General features: G+C 34.7%; 1 protein-coding gene across 3 annotated transcripts; it reads right to left on the bottom strand.

Moving 5' to 3' along the window:
* Positions 1-3145: 3145 nt before the first annotated feature.
* LOC115987486 (serine carboxypeptidase-like 40) lies at positions 3146-15706 on the bottom strand. 3 transcript variants are annotated; one of them, XM_031111048.1, is made up of 7 exons: positions 15103-15705; positions 13647-13751; positions 13262-13536; positions 8962-9222; positions 8607-8710; positions 3533-3638; positions 3146-3394 (listed from the first exon to the last, which is right to left on the bottom strand). In XM_031111048.1, exons 1-7 carry the CDS (start codon positions 15473-15475, stop codon positions 3254-3256), a joined length of 1365 nt encoding a protein of 454 aa, XP_030966908.1. In that variant the 5' UTR covers positions 15476-15705; the 3' UTR covers positions 3146-3253. The 3 variants fall into 3 exon arrangements, with proteins under 3 accessions (XP_030966908.1, XP_030966907.1, XP_030966909.1); XM_031111047.1 differs by having other exon boundaries at positions 8607-8818; positions 15103-15703; XM_031111049.1 differs by lacking the exon at positions 3533-3638 and having other exon boundaries at positions 3258-3394; positions 8607-8818; positions 15103-15706.
* Positions 15707-15963: the final 257 nt, after the last annotated feature.

Below are 15963 nucleotides of genomic sequence, written 5' to 3'. Positions count from 1 at the left end.
TTGTAACCGTCTTGGGTCCCCCCTTTCTCTATAGTTTATGGGTTTATGGAAGGTGGTGTAGGCTAAGTCTCTCCTCTTCTCTTGCTTCTGTTTGTTTTTGCTTTCCCTTTTCTTGTGTTAATATATTGCCTTATTCAGCCAAAAAAAAAAAAAAAAAAAAAGAGAAGAGAGAAATTATTTTTTAAAAATTAGCACATAGCTACAGTACACTTCTACTAGGTATGTGCTAAAACTTTTGGCATATGGAACATGTGATGAGTTTTGATTTTTGGATGTTTGGTGTGCCAAATGCTAAAAATTTAGCATTTGACACACTTGATACTAGTGCACTTATACTAGGTAGAGTGATCTGAGATAGCGTCATAATTTCTCAAGAAATAACCTATTCAATGAAGAAAAAAAAAAAAAAAAAGGAATGCAAGGGTATGTGACATTATAGATTGACATGAAGAAAACATATGATAAGATGGAGTGGTCTTTCATCATAGAAGTAACGAGTTTGTATAATTGAAGAGTACAAAAGTTTTGAGGTAGTAAAAGGTTTTTTTTTATTTTTTTATTTTTTTTTACTGTTAATTAGTTGTTCATGCATCAGATAAAATAAGTAAATGTTTTTCCTTGGATCATAATACTTCTCTTATCATAATTGATTTGTCTTATTGAGGAAGGTTACCCTAAGAGTGTTTTTTTCTATGGATTTGTCACCATGTTGCTGCCTATTTGTGATTTATTTGTGCAATTGGTGAGATCATATGCAATATGTCTTATTTGATTTAATTCACTTAAACGTAAGTATATGAGTTTAGGTCCAACTATATTTATAATAATTACTCACTATTGTCATTATTATTCAAAGTGAGACTTCACTCATATATATATACACACACACATCCAACTTTGATAAATTGGCACAATGGGAATAACTTATTAATTCACTACATAAACAACAATTGGGTCTAAAAACTTAAAGAAATCCAGTAAGAAGGCCATTGAGAGAGAGAGAGAGAGAGAGAGAGAGAGAGAGAGGTTGTAGTTATAAAAGCTACTACATCACTTATCACTTTATCAGTATGTAAACAAAGCCATGCTTAGCATCAGGTGTGCTAAATACTAAAATTTTTAGCATTTGACATACCAAACATCAAAAACCACTTCTTGAGATTTTTTAGATCCCCTTTTTGTTTACAACATGCAACAGTACCTTTATACTAATAGAACGGTAGTGTAGCATGTTGTAAACAAATTTTTTTCTTTTTTTAATACAAGAGAAGGAGAGAAAGAGAGATTTTAGGTTTAGAGAAATTAAATAATTTTTTTATTAGTGGTCTATTTTTTTTAATATGCTGTAGTGTTAAATTTTTTCTTTTTTTAATACAAGAGAAGGAGAGAAAGAGAGATTTTAGGTTTAGAGAAATTAAATAATTTTTTTATTAGTGGTCTATATTTTTTTAATATGCTGTAGTGTTAAAATAGAACATTTGATGTAAGATATGTTGTCAAATGCTATATTAAAGTAACAAAAGTAAATTTTGTGTATAGCACAATTGATACTAATGCTTAATCTTTCAGATAAGCATATACCATTCTTTTTTTTTTTTTTTTTTTTTAGAAGAGGAGAATACCATTCTAAACAACCATCATTTGATAGCTTCTTTTGGCACCATGCAGAAAATGTATAAAAAATAATAAATCGCCTTGATTAAAAGCAGTGGCTACAATTATATATGGCATGTTTTTGTAGTAGGAAAAGGACCTTTATTTATTTATTTATTTTATCAACGTTATAGGAAAAAGACATCTGGATAGCCCAGTAAGCCTTTTCATGTCGGCAATATGTCTATTGGATTTTTCTTATTGGCCAGAGCTACCTGCATCCATTATTTTGAATCAAGGCCCATCTCAAAAGTATGAGCTATTTGAATTGAAAAGGTTGGATCGATTTGTTGAAAGAATAGTGGTTGAAAAAGTTTCGGTTTATTCCAAACAGATTGCATAAACAGTTATCTCAAGCACAGTTGTAACTTGCTAAATCTAAAAGGAATAATAATCAAAACAGTTAAAACAACACATAAATTTTGGTGATGAAGTATTAGAAAATCAATGAAGAACTCCTTCAAAAGAAAAGCCAAATCACTGAAATCAGGAGATCCAACCCTTTAAAAAATCCGTACTATAAAAGAAACAATTACAATAGCCTACCTAGAAAACCTTTGCAGCTTGACTTTCTATGTAATCTCAACAAACGTCATGTTTGCCTTCCTACTGTGGTAACCCAAGAGCAATGAATTAGAATTCCAATGCGAATCTCTAGAGATTTTCTAGCTGTACCAATAAACTCACTGAGATAGGTTTTGGTTTTTTATAGTTGGATGAGCAACAATGAAGTGTAGCGAGAACTCTCAAAGATAAACCATGAAAAGATTGTCTTAACGAGAAGCACTAAGAAGAAGAATTTAGAACTCTTTGATATTGAGTGTATTGTAAAATGAGTTGTTAAAATAGATAAAGTGATTTTTTGAGTTGCTAAAAGCTAAACTTTTTTAGAATTTTAATGTGAATGCTCTAAGGAGAGGAATTTAGAAGTCATTTAAGTTCAAGAAAGTTTGGCTTTTAGATTTAATCTTGTATATGAGACTCTCACTCTTGCTTTGTAACAATAATTGGTTTATATAGAGAAAAATATTGGTTAAACAAAGTATTACATCAAGTCAATTTATTGTTCATGCAATTTATAGTCAAGTGAATTAACTTTTTGTCAATTCAACGCAGATGGCAAAATTGTACCAACATCAAATGATTATATCGCATTCATTTTAAATCCAAATTGAGTCTAGCTTTTGTCCATTATGAAGCCTTGAATGTTTATTTTACAATGAAACAAGTTTCACTCAAAAATTATTTATAAGATAAAATATATGAGTAAAAGATCTTCAACTTATCATTTTTGAGTAAATCCAAACTTTGTTGTCTTTGAGTAGCTTCTAGCCCAGACTCAACATTAAAACGATTTTATTTATACAATTCAATTTTGATATGTTCTACACTAGGATTTACCAACACATTATGAACCCTAACTGTGATATAATTGTTGGAAAAAAAAATTGGACAACATATTAGATGATTGAAAAGTAAAAACAAGTTGTGCTTCGCTCTAAATATAAACTTTCTATTAACTTTTTATTAGGTAAACGCAGATAATCAAATGAAACATAGTTTGCACTACAAAGGAACCGACTTAGCTAGAGCATATAGACTAATGAAGTGGTTTGCCTTCAAGGAAGTGCTTGATCAAAGAAAGTGCTCTTGCAGGCTGGTAGCTCGGCACTTGATGTCCTGCCTCTCTTACTGTTGCAAATGTTAGGTCTCCCTCATACACTTGTGTATAGCCACCAACCTGTGATGACAAAAAAAAGAAAAGAAAAAGAAGAAGAAGTTATCTTCACTGTTGAATCAAGGATATTAAAATATTTTTAGCCTTTTTGAAGCAAAAACACGTATTGAAATATTCAAGATAAAAAGAGCTATGTAATACCTCTTTATTGAGGAACCAAGGATGCCATGCAATCTTCACAGGAAGTTTCATTTTGTTTATTGAGTATTTGGTTGAAGTAACAGGAACCCTTCCATCAATGTCACCACTACATTTCATCCAACAAAGACTCATTTGAGATTTTTTTATTTTATTTTTATTTTTATAATTTGATTATATATATATATATATATTGTGGGGCTAGAGAATTTGTGATCCCAGCCCACTTTCCATTAGGGCCCAAGGCCTACGCCGAGGAGAGGTGTTACTGAGGACATGCAACGAAAGTTCAAATGGCTTAGAGATATAGCCGAGGATGATCTTGTCCTCGGCGTCCCAAAACCTAGAAGGAAGGAATAGCACACCATCAAAGGCGGCCCCCAGAGCGCTCCCAGAAGAAAGAGCGAGTACATTGTAGGAGCAGTTCAAGGAAAACTGTCACCTTCGCATTGAATGCGCCAACAAACGTCCTGACCGCCTTAATGGGGAAAGGACCCCTGAATAGTGTGGCGACAAAGAACAAGGGAAAGGCTGCCATTACTGCAATTAATTACTCTGCGCTTGACAGAGTCATGCTCTTAAGTTTTTACAACCACCCCCAACCACTTTGGATATGGGCTGATAAGACAAGTATCCGCCCTATAAAACTGAACCTACACGTGGACGTTCGAGGGAGGGGAAAAGCTAGTATAAAAGGAAAATGATGTATCGTCTCTAGGGGGGGGGGGGAACCTAGCACAAATGGGGTAATAAGAATATTAAACTCCTCAGACGAGGGCCAAGAACTAGAGCTACTCAAGCCGTGCCGTGGAGAACGTCTTCTTGGATACGCTTAGTTCACCCCTGTGCGATCATCATGAACACTATGACTAACTATTGTCCGATGACCAAGGCCTAGCCTTTTAGCCCACTCTCTACAAATTTATTGTTTGGGCCTTTAACGTTCGAACCCAATACACCAATTTGGGGTCGTTACAAATTGAGTCCTTACAATTGGCGTCGTCTGTAGGAAGGCTTGTGTGTTGGCGTAGGCGGCGGTTAGTCATGGTAGGATCAAGCTCCTGTCAATAAGGATCTGTGAAAGCCCCTTCATCATTTCCAGCAGCATACGGTTGTTGCCCTAACACAGCTTCCACTCAGGGCTACACTTCGAAGAGCCAGTGGCACGGGCAGTTCTAGGGGCTTCTAACATAAAGTTTATGCCACATACATATGCCGAGGGGCTAACCCTCACGGTTTAAGAAAATATAAGTTTTGGACAGAACCAAGGTCTTGCATGGTCCTCGGACTCAAACCTATGGGGAAACCAACTATTTTAAGAAAATATAAGTTTTGGATAGAACCAAGGTCTTGCATAGTCCTCGAACTCAAACCTATGGGGAAACCAACTACTTTAAGTTTTGGACAGAATCAAGGTCTTGCATGGTTCTCGGACTCAAACCTATGGGGAAACCAACTACTTTAAGAAAATATAAGTTTTGGACAGAATCAAGGTCTTGCATGGTTCTCGGACTCAAACCTATGGGGAAACCAACTACTTTAAGAAAACATAAGTTTTGGACAGAACCAAGGTCTTACATGATCCTCGGACTTAAACTTATGAGAAAATCAACTACTTTAAGAAAAAATAAGTTTTGGACAGAACCAAGGTCTTGCATGGTCTTCGGATTCAAACTTATGGGGAAACCAATTACTTTAAGAAAATATAAGTTTTGGACAGAACTAAGATCTTGGATGGTCCTCGAACTCAAACCTATGGGGAAACCAACTACTTTGAGAAAATATAAGTTTTGGATAGAACCAAGGTCTTACATGGTCCTCGGACTCAAACCTATGGGGAAACCAACTACTTTAAGAAAACATAAGTTTTGAACAGAACCAAGGTCTTGCATGGTCCTCGAATTTAAATCTATGGGGAAGCCAACTACTTTAAGAAAACATAAGTTTTGGACAAAACCAAGGTCTTGCATGGTCCTCAGACTCAAACCTATGGGGAAACCAACTACTTTAAGAACATATAAGTTTTGAACAGAACAAAGGTCTTGTATGGTCCTCGGATCTAAACCTACGGGAAACTAACTACATCAAGAAAGGCTTAAGTCCTAGATAGAATAGAGATCCCGTGCGGTCCTTGGACCCCCAGCTCTAAGGAAACTAGCACAACCGAGTGTTTAGACCTGGTGCAGTCATACCTCGGTCCTCGGACCGGATGCCCAAAACAAGTTAAGGCTATGAATATCGTCTGAAACGTGGCAAAGCACCCTAGTGCCCGGCAACCCTCTTGGACAGTTCATTTTAGGTTACCCATCCTCGGGTGATCACCCTATATGCAATACAGAACATTCAGCTATTATCCTGGTTAGTCTCATATGGTTAACCTACTTCAAGTCGACATTATTGTGCCCGTAAATTTTAATAAGTTCAAAATGATAACTCTTTGTTAATAAGGGTTTCAGTCCTAAGTACTGCTCGAAAGAAAGGGACACCAGAGCATTCATTCACAAAATAATTATTGCAAAAAAGAAAAAACACGCGAAATGGGATAAAGTCATCTTTTATTAGACAAAGAAGTAGTACAGCGTATAATAAGGGGCTTAAACAATCCTACATTAGAAGTTAACTACAGAAGCAAAAAGAAAAATATATATATAAAAAAAGGGATACATGAGAACGATAAATTCTTCAATTTTGCTTTAGCAGCGATTAAGCACGTTTGGATGGCACCAGTGATGGAAGAGAAGAAGAAGCAGAGGCACCTGGGTGGCACCAGTAATGGAAGAGAAGAAGAAGCGGAGGCACCTAGGTGGCACCAGTGATGGAAGAGAGGAAGAAGCGGGGATGCCAAATCCTCGTACCAGCTCTGACTGCAATTGAGCAAGTATCATATTAGCAGCAGTCGAGCGAGAACGGATAGTACCGATGATGAGAAATCTCAGTGCTGTCGCACAAAAATCTGATGCGACCTCCACCTGCTTCGGATTTTGGCTGAAGGAAGAAGAAGCTCCTTTCTCGCCTTATCAAGGGGAAGAAATGTCTTGAGTCTTTGTCTCTCTCGTCCTGACCAGGCCATTTTGGATCTCGAAGATACCCAAGGCTTTTGAAGAGGGTGTGGCCCCCTCACCCTCATTCTGGCCTTGACCATATCACCCCCTAAGGCTTAGTCACACTGGTAGTGGGGACTTTGGGCACAATTGGAGGGTTAGGAATTTGAAAAGCTTAAAGGGTCTGCAAATAAAGAAAATGACCTCCCACTGTGTTTCTTATATGGGGGTAGGCCTGGTGGCATTTAATCTGTGCAAATCTCCAAGGAAAACTATAAACGAGATACATCCCGCTCAATTCCCAAAGCAGTCTTCAGCTGTTGAATTTGCGTCGCCTCGTAAAGAGACCTTATTAAAGGCACGCCTCTTGTACCGAAACGACAGGAACGCGGCGTGGGCAAACTAAAAGAATGTCTCACAACCAAGAGCGTGTCCCAGGCAAATGAAGAGGCTTCGGCATTGATGAAGGACAAGACTTGGCAAGCCATGACATAGGCCCGACGTCACCAAAACTCTCCTCTCCGTCCGAGGAGCCGGAAAGCAGGATTTTGAGGGGCTATTGTGGGGCCAAAGAATTTGTGATCCCAGCCCATTTTCCATTAGGGCCCAAGGCCCACGCCGAGGAGAGGTGTTGCCGAGGACATGCAACGAAAGTCCAAATGGCTTAGAGATATAGTTGAGGAAAATCCTGTCTTCTGCGTCCCAAAACCTAGAAGGAAGGAACGACACACCATTAAAGGCGGCCCCCAGAGCGCTCCCAAAAGAAAGAGCGAGTACATTGTAGGAGAAGTTCAAGGAAAACTGTCACCTTCGCATTAAATGCGCCAACAAACGTCCTAGCCGCCTTAATGGGGAAAGGACCCTTGAACAGTGTGGCGACAAAGAACAAGGGAAAGGCTGCCATTACTGCAATTAATTACTCTGCGCCTAACAGAGCCATGCTCTTTAGCTTTTACAACCACCCCAACCACTTTAGGTATGGGCTGATAAGACAAGTATCCGCCCTATAAAGCTGAACCTACACGGGGAAAAGCTAGTATAAAAGGAAAATGACGTATCGTCTCTAGGGGGGGGGGGGAACCTAGCACAAATGGGGTAATAAGAATATTAAACTCCTCGGACGAGGGCCATGAACCAAAGCTACTCAAGCCGTGCCGAGGAGAACGTCTTCTTAGATACGCTCAGTTTACCCCTGTGCGATCATCATGAACATCATGACTAACTATTGTCCGATGATCAAGGCCTAGCCTTTTAGCCCACTCTCTACAAATTTATTGTTTGGGCCTTTAACGTTCGAACCCAATACACCAATTTGGGGTCGTTACAAATTGAGTCCTTACATATATATATATATATATATATATATATATTCATAGGGATAATGATTTCAAGTATGATCAACAACCTTTGTTTGAACCAATTAGGTTCAATTAATACCTTGCATAGCTGTTATTAATAATATATCACTTGTCAAACTACATGTTTACAAAATATCAAGATAATTAGAGAGTACTAACTAATGACATTTATAAAATATTTACATTTCAAGTTTTTTGTGTATTTTAAAATTTTATATAAAACATGAAATTATGAATCAAATAGTAAATAACATTTTATTAACATAAAATTTGATATGAATATTAAGAAAAGGAAAATGCGTAATGCAATTAGTGGTATTATCAAAATATTAATATAATTACACTTATTAAAGTTCTATTTGGTACAACTTATTTTTTAAATTTTTTGAAAATGAGCTGTTTGAAAAGCCTATACGGAGAAAAAAAAAAAAAAATGAGACTTTAAAAATCTACCCTATGAAAAAAGTTTGGTTTCGAAAGAGGATGCCAACAAGCACTAAGTGATGTATCATTAACAATGAATTTCATCAAATGTAACTTGATGATGGTGATGATAATTTTTAAAATTTTTTTTTTTTATCAAGATGATAATGATAATTCTATAAAAGAAAAAATAAATAAAGGTTGAAATATATTTCAATTCTTTATGCCAGTAACAATACCACATCATATCTTTACCTAAAAATCCACACTCGAATTCCACTGCTCATAAATTCCTTCAAAAGGGGAATAATGGTTGACGGGCTATCTCTCCATACTTGTATGGTATCACCACATAGTTCCCAGTCATGTGTGAGTTTAGTAACATTAGCATGAAGGGCTTCTTGAACTTCAGGTCGATTCAGATAAACATACATATAGTTAGTACTACATGGATCAAATTCTAGTATCTGCACATCAACATAACAAAACAAAACAATTCACTTCAATTTTTTTAACCTTCTAAATGGGGTAAATTTGCATCCCCTAATAATGATTTGACCTTCTAATTTAGGCTCAAGCAACACAAATATAGAAAAATGCGTCAACTTACAGATGCTTTCTTTGGTCGAGTTGTGACATCGGAAGAGAAGCACATGGGAGCATAAATGTTATAGACATTGATGTCGATAATATTATCTTCGAGAGCTCCATAGGATGCTTCGCACTCACGAGATTGAGTGGTGGCATTGGGTGAAAAATCACAGTATTTGTGTATTTGATACACATCTTGGTCCGAAATGATAGCATGGCTTCCAAAGTAATCAACCATTCCTTGTTCGTCTGTTTCATCATTGATCACCGCATTTCCAATCTGCATTATAAATAAGAAATCAATGAGAAAGCATGTATTATAATAACGCCATCTACCATGAAACATAATCGAAAGCTCAATAATCTAATGACTAGAGTTAATTAAGATCCTCAATTTTAATTATGGCTTGATTAATTTTAATCTAAACACACTTGATGCGGAATATACGTGATTAGAATATTAAATAATCAAAGCACTCAACAATTGCATGGATGAACATATAAGTGCAATGCAAATATATATGTAAAGAGCAGTAGTGGAAAGAAACTCAAAAACCTAAGATACACGGCAATGTGTTATCGAATAGGAAAACTGAAGAACTCGGTGTAAAAACCTCTTCGCGGCCCTCCAAGCCGAAATGATCTATTAGTGAATAAGTTGGAGTATAAGGATACCAAAAAGACTCTTCAAGCCTAATCTATCCAATGCACTTGAGTCCTCCAGACCCTAGCTATCAACAAACTTCACAGAGTCTTGTCTTCACTAGCTTCTCAGATCTCACAATACCACCCGATTGCACCGCCAAGTCTCACTGGCTTAATTTAGCAAAGACCCAATACTTTCCAAGCGCCAAAACACTCTCAACACTCAATTTGGGTGTGGATTGTGTTTGAATACAAATCTCCTCCCAATGTATGACAATAGGAGAGGGGAAGTAGGAGAGACTATAAGGATTTCTCTCTTAAGGATAAGTAGCTCTCTCTAAAATAGTGAATGTTGTAGAAACCGCTCTCTAGGGTTTTTTGACAGTTTTTAGACCCCTTAAATAATTGATTAAACCTAGGTAATTAGCCAAGTTGTTACTTAGTCCAATTAAACAAGTCTAGGTTATCACAATATAAAAGATCAAATCATGCAAAGCAGCGAAAAATAAATAACACAAGATATGATCACCCAGGAAACCAAACCGGTAAAAACCTAGGGAGGATTTAACCTAGCTATCCTCAAGGTAAACTTGAATCCACTATCTTGAAAGAATCGAAGTTCATACAATAAGACTTACAAGCCCCCACGCTCGACTTCTTATTGCTACCAACCAGTAGAACTTACTGATACGACCACGTGCAAGCTCTAAATCCACGGACTCCTTCTTTCTTGGATTCACCACCAACTACAAGCACACCCGCTTGTGTTTTCTTTAAGCTTCAATGGCAGCAACTGAATTGATCATCAAGGTGTAGAAAATATCTCCTCCTTGAAAACCCTAAGTTTGTGTAAAGGAAAGCTCTTCTAGATCTCACAAGAGATTTATACAAACCGCAAATATGAGCAACACTAAAACGTGGTTAGGGTTTATCTTTTATACTTAGGACAAATAAGAAACCCTAAAAACGTTTTAAAACAAATAGGGCTGAGTTGAACGAATTTGCAGAAAAGCATTCTGCCCGAGCTTCGATCGGTCGAGCCTAAGCTTCGATCAATCGAGCCAAGCCAAAAGGCACAATGCTGCTTGCTTTAACTTGATTCCAACTTTACATTGACACATAACTTTAAGCTAGTTTTAAACACTTCTAAACACATTGTTTTGATCATGGTTTGCCAACAATACACATTAGAGTTCTAAATACATAAAGTCTTAAACTTTAGAACCTAACATTTTCTATCTGATTAGTTTCTTTACAATTTTGTAAATAATGATGGTATATATAGTGTGGGTGAAGGGTAGGAAAGTTACACTTAAAATCCTAGTTATCAGCGCATATCGCGAGTCATCTCGCGAGTCGGTCAAGTAGCGAGATTACTTGTGAGATACACTGACTCTTTAGCTTCTGGCATGTACTCCTCCTGTGACATTCAACTGTCTTGATCAAATCTTCACCACTTAAGAATAAATCCATTACAATTAAATCCCACAAAATACAAGGAGATAAATAAATGAAACTACAACACTTTTCGTCAAGGAATAAAGCCAACATAAATATTATGTAAAAACCATAACTTTACAATAATTATAAAGGAAATTAATGGGAGCAAGATTGAGATACTATTGAGATGTTTCCTTCTTATTTTTTTTCTCCTAAAATTTGACAAAAGTACAGTCGTAATTGGAAAAAAAAATCAAGTTTAAAAGTGTCCAAAAACAAATAATCTAATAAACTAATAAAAAAATCTAATCCAAATACATGTATTACAAATAATTATCAATAAGCTTCTTTGTATATTTTTCTTAATTATCATGAGTGGTTTAATAATAGAAATCCTCCTCATTTTTTGTTTTCCATTAATCTATGCTCCACTAATTTTAGTATGTCATGCATTTGAAGTTTAGTTATTTTATAATTAAGATAAGTAAAAAAAAAAGTAGTAAGTTGTAATTGATAGAATATAAAGTAAGAAACATAAAAAAATAAAAATAGAAATTAGATAGAATATTTTTATTTTTGACTTAAATCCTTAATAATATAATTTTAGTTAAGAATAAGTTTATTTTAAATATAACCACCTTTGCCTAGGGCACAATCTTATTGTTTATCTCACTTCCCTTAATCATTAAGTTCATTTTATCTTCTTTCTTTAACAATTTTAACCTCATTCAGTTTTATACTCTAAATTTAGTCCTTTTATTTTTAACCATTTAAAGAGGATTATTTTTAGCAAATTAGAAGATAATAGCACCAATCACATGAAAGCTTTGTAAGTCCGTAACTCATAGGATCACTAAAAAATGTTATTGTTATAGTCTAAGTCATGTCTTTAAAGTAAATTGTTATTTTATTGGTTAGTCCTTTTATTTTTAACTTCGAAGGACTAAATTTAGCCATTTTTTAAGGACTAAGTTTTATACTTATGAAAATTTGAGGACTAGAAAATCATAAGACCATGTAAATCTTGTGAGAGTTTTGTAAGTCCATAACTCATATGATCACTAATTTTTTATTTATTTATTGTTATAATGTCTTTCTTTTCGAAATGTTAGACAAAAATGAAACCGTAAAGAACTAGGCAAGCTATACGTATCTCATAGTGGCTATACTTTAACCTTTTATCCATTGACCTATTTTCCCCCATATTATTATTATTTCTTCTTCGGCGATCAATCCTTATTATTGAGTTTATATAGACTAAAGAAAATAAGAGATAAAGACACATACAAAGTGGCGTTGGTCCTACCGTGACCACCCTATTTCTTCTCCTTACATGGAAAAGAAAAAAAAACTAAGGTTCCGTTTGAATATAACTTATTTTTGATGAAAATTGAAAACACTGTAGTAAAATAATTTTTAAATGTGTGAATAGTGCAGTGGGACCCATTTTTAATGAAAAAGTGGTTGAAAAATGAAGTTTGTGGGACTTGTAAACAGTGCACGAGTGCACTGTTCACGGGAGAATAGTCAAAAGCTACTGCTTGAAAAAAAAAAAAAAAAAAAAAAAAAAAAGAAAAACACGCAAGTGCTAAACGTAGACGCCAATAAGTTGGATCCAAATGGGCAATAAACAACGTTGGGTTTAAGTTTAGGAAAATTACATTTTACCTTCGTAAACTATATATTATTTTATATTTACCCACTAAATTATGAGAATGCATAAGTGCCCTCCTAAATTATTACTTGTGTAACATTTAGTTTCCTAAACTATAAGAGTGCAAACTTATCCCTCTAAATTATTATCTATAAAACACTTTTCATCTCATTCCATGGGTAACTTTTTAAACAAGTGTTCATTCTTATAGTTCTGGGGGTAAGTATACATTCTCATAAGTGTAAAGAATGAATAGTTTATGGAAAAATGTAATTTCCACTTTAACTTCTAAGTTTCAATCATTATTTGTTTTTGAAAAGGATTTATAACCACTTTTGTATTGTCCCGTCCAATTATTTCCCTTAACTCTTCCAATTATTATGTGTGTGTTGTCTTCATTTTGAAAAGTATGAGGAATATATATATATAGAGAGAGAGAGAGAGAGAGAGAGAGAGAGAGAGAGAGAGAGAGAGAGAGAGAGAGAGTTGTCTTCATTTTTGAAAAGTATGAGGATATATATATATATATATTATATATATAGAGAGAGAGAGAGAGAGAGAGAGAGAGAGAGAGATGTACAATACTTCCTTTGAGGTTGATAATGGTCTTGTTAGCTTTCTTGTTATGGTAGAGAATGGTATGTGCAAGTTGAGGAACATAATGTCCAGCATAGCTTTCTCCTGAAATATAAAAGTCACGATCTTTGTACTCTGGAAATCTCTCTAACCAATTCACCAAAAACACATAATTATCTGCTGCAGTTCTGCTATCCCCACTCTTATCATAATCTGATGTCGTATTGGAGTAAGAAAATCCTACACCAGCTGGAGACTCAAGGAACAGAACATTTGCAGCTATAGAAAAAAAAAAAATTCCAAAAGATCAAATTTAGCTTCAGTTTTAGACAAAGAAAAACAAATAAATTTAGAATTCTTGGCAAATAATAATAATTAGATAAGTATACCATAATTCCATGAAAATTTGTTTGTATAGAGTGTTTTGCCATCACTGTGCACACGGAATGGTCCAAGCTCTAGCAATGCTCCAGCTAAAGATGAACAACCTGGACCTGTGGATAAATAAAGGTTGACATAATGTAGAAACCATTTCTCCCATGTTAATATATATATATATATATATATATATTGTTATATGTTCTCAAAAATAATAAAGTTATGTTATATAATATTTTACATGTCTATTTTTAATCGAATGGTATGCAAGTGCCTTTAATAATCTCAATATACAAATACTAATAAAGTAATAATCCCAATTACAAGGGTTTTGAAAGAAAAAATGTAGTGCCCAAGAGGTTTATAGCTCAATTGGTATCTCCATTGGAAATACCCAAGGATCAAAATAATATATAACTCGAAATGCTTGCTCATCTTGACTATGCTAAGGTAAAAGTTTAATAAATTATTTTATTAAATCATACAATCAATTCATTTTTCAATATATATATAAATATATATTTTAATGTGAGTGCCTAGGGTTCCAAGGGCATTGGACTAATCTCTAGGATAAGTGTAATGATAGAGAATATATATTAGCCTTATTAGGTAATGATAGAGGATATGTACATAAGCATAGCCTTAAAATGTTGGTCAGAAGACTTGAACCAAAAACCTTATGTACCACACATACATAAGGTCTGAAAACCACTACATTGACATTTTGGATTCAATTATTTTTTCAATAGTTTGAAAAGTAAAACAAGAAAGGAGAGAGAGGTCCATGGCCTTTAGCCCAAGTGACTCTTCCAAAGTTGCACACCCAGAAGTATTGAATCCCATATCAACAGTTAGAATTCTAGGTCATGTTCTTAAGAGATGATTTATGGTTAAAACTATGGAGGTCACAGGTAGAGAAATATAAAGTATGGCTGTGAGTGGGTAGAGGACATGAGATCAGCCGGAGAACCAAATATCCAATAAGGCAAGAGAGAATGTGAAAAAGTCGTTTTGGTTTCTTTATTTTTCAAAAGAAATTTTATGCTGCATCAATTTGTTAAAGTTCTTTAAGTAAAATTGTAACTACTATTTCATGTATTCTTATACCAACTATCTCTCCCTCACCCTCTTTAACTCTCTTTAGAAGGAAACAAATAAGATGATAAGAGAAAAAGACCACCAAAAAAAAAAAAAAAAGACTACCGTGTCTATTTGGCAAAGATTATTTTTGCTAGTTTATTTTGCTATTCAGCTTATTTTTGCTACTATTCATGAGTCTCACTGCACTTTTTGGTACTATTTATGGGTTTCACTATATTATTTTAGTTAACTTTTATCTTTATTTATATTACTTTCAGCAAAAAATTTTCAATTTCAGCAAAATAAACGGATCCTAAACGGATGCTACATGTGTTTTCACAAGTTGTGCTAGTCATATAGCTTGGAGGATAGAAATAGATCAAGTACCTCCATTGAGCCAAAGAAGAAGAGGCAATGAATTCTTAGAATGATGTGCTTCAACAAAATAATAATAAAGTGCACGGCCAGCTGATTTATGCACTGTGACATAGCCACCATATTGAGAGAAATTCGCAAGGGGTTGTCCAGGCAATCTCTCAATCCTATCTTCCTCCTTCAACCCCACCTGAGGATGAACATTAGCTTCATTGACATGATTAATCACCTTGAAAAGACTTGTGTCCACACCAAAGTTTTGCTTCAACCTGGACTTGTAAAGATAGACTAGTGTTTGCCCTTGCATCTTTTCATTAGTTTGAGACACAAAGCATGAAAGAATGAGCAAGGATAGAAGAATCCAACAAAAAAGCTTACTTTCCATTGTGTTTGTTTCTCTCTACTTGGACATGATACATAAATATAAGGAAGTGATGAATGGAAAAAGATAATGGATTTGGATCTTAAGCTATAGTTGTTTATATAATATAGTAGAAGAAAGATGGTTCCAAATGTGTACGTTTCACCTTCTAGGATGAGTTAAAAACTTTGAATAGTTATAATGGCGTTTCCGCCAAGTGCCACTCTCATCCTAGATGGTACTCAAAAGATGCCTTTCGATGCATGACCTCTAGGAAGAAAAAACAAAAACACAAAGGTTAGTATAATATGCTTAAATTGTTATTATATATATAATGCCAATAATGATATATATATATATATATATATATATGTATGTATGTATGTATTCTTGTGATACACTAAATAATTATAAATTAAAGAATATGCTTATTTACTATAATTGAAATCGAACATAAAATAGATTTCAAATTTTAGAAAAATAAAAATAAATTTAATTATGGGTGAAAGCAC

The sequence above is a fragment of the Quercus lobata genome, chromosome 4 (assembly GCF_001633185.2).
Source record: "Quercus lobata isolate SW786 chromosome 4, ValleyOak3.0 Primary Assembly, whole genome shotgun sequence".
Taxonomy (NCBI): Eukaryota; Viridiplantae; Streptophyta; class Magnoliopsida; order Fagales; family Fagaceae; genus Quercus; species Quercus lobata.
The sequence above is the reverse complement of the archived record's forward strand: the minus strand, read 5'-3'. Positions and strand labels throughout refer to the sequence as shown.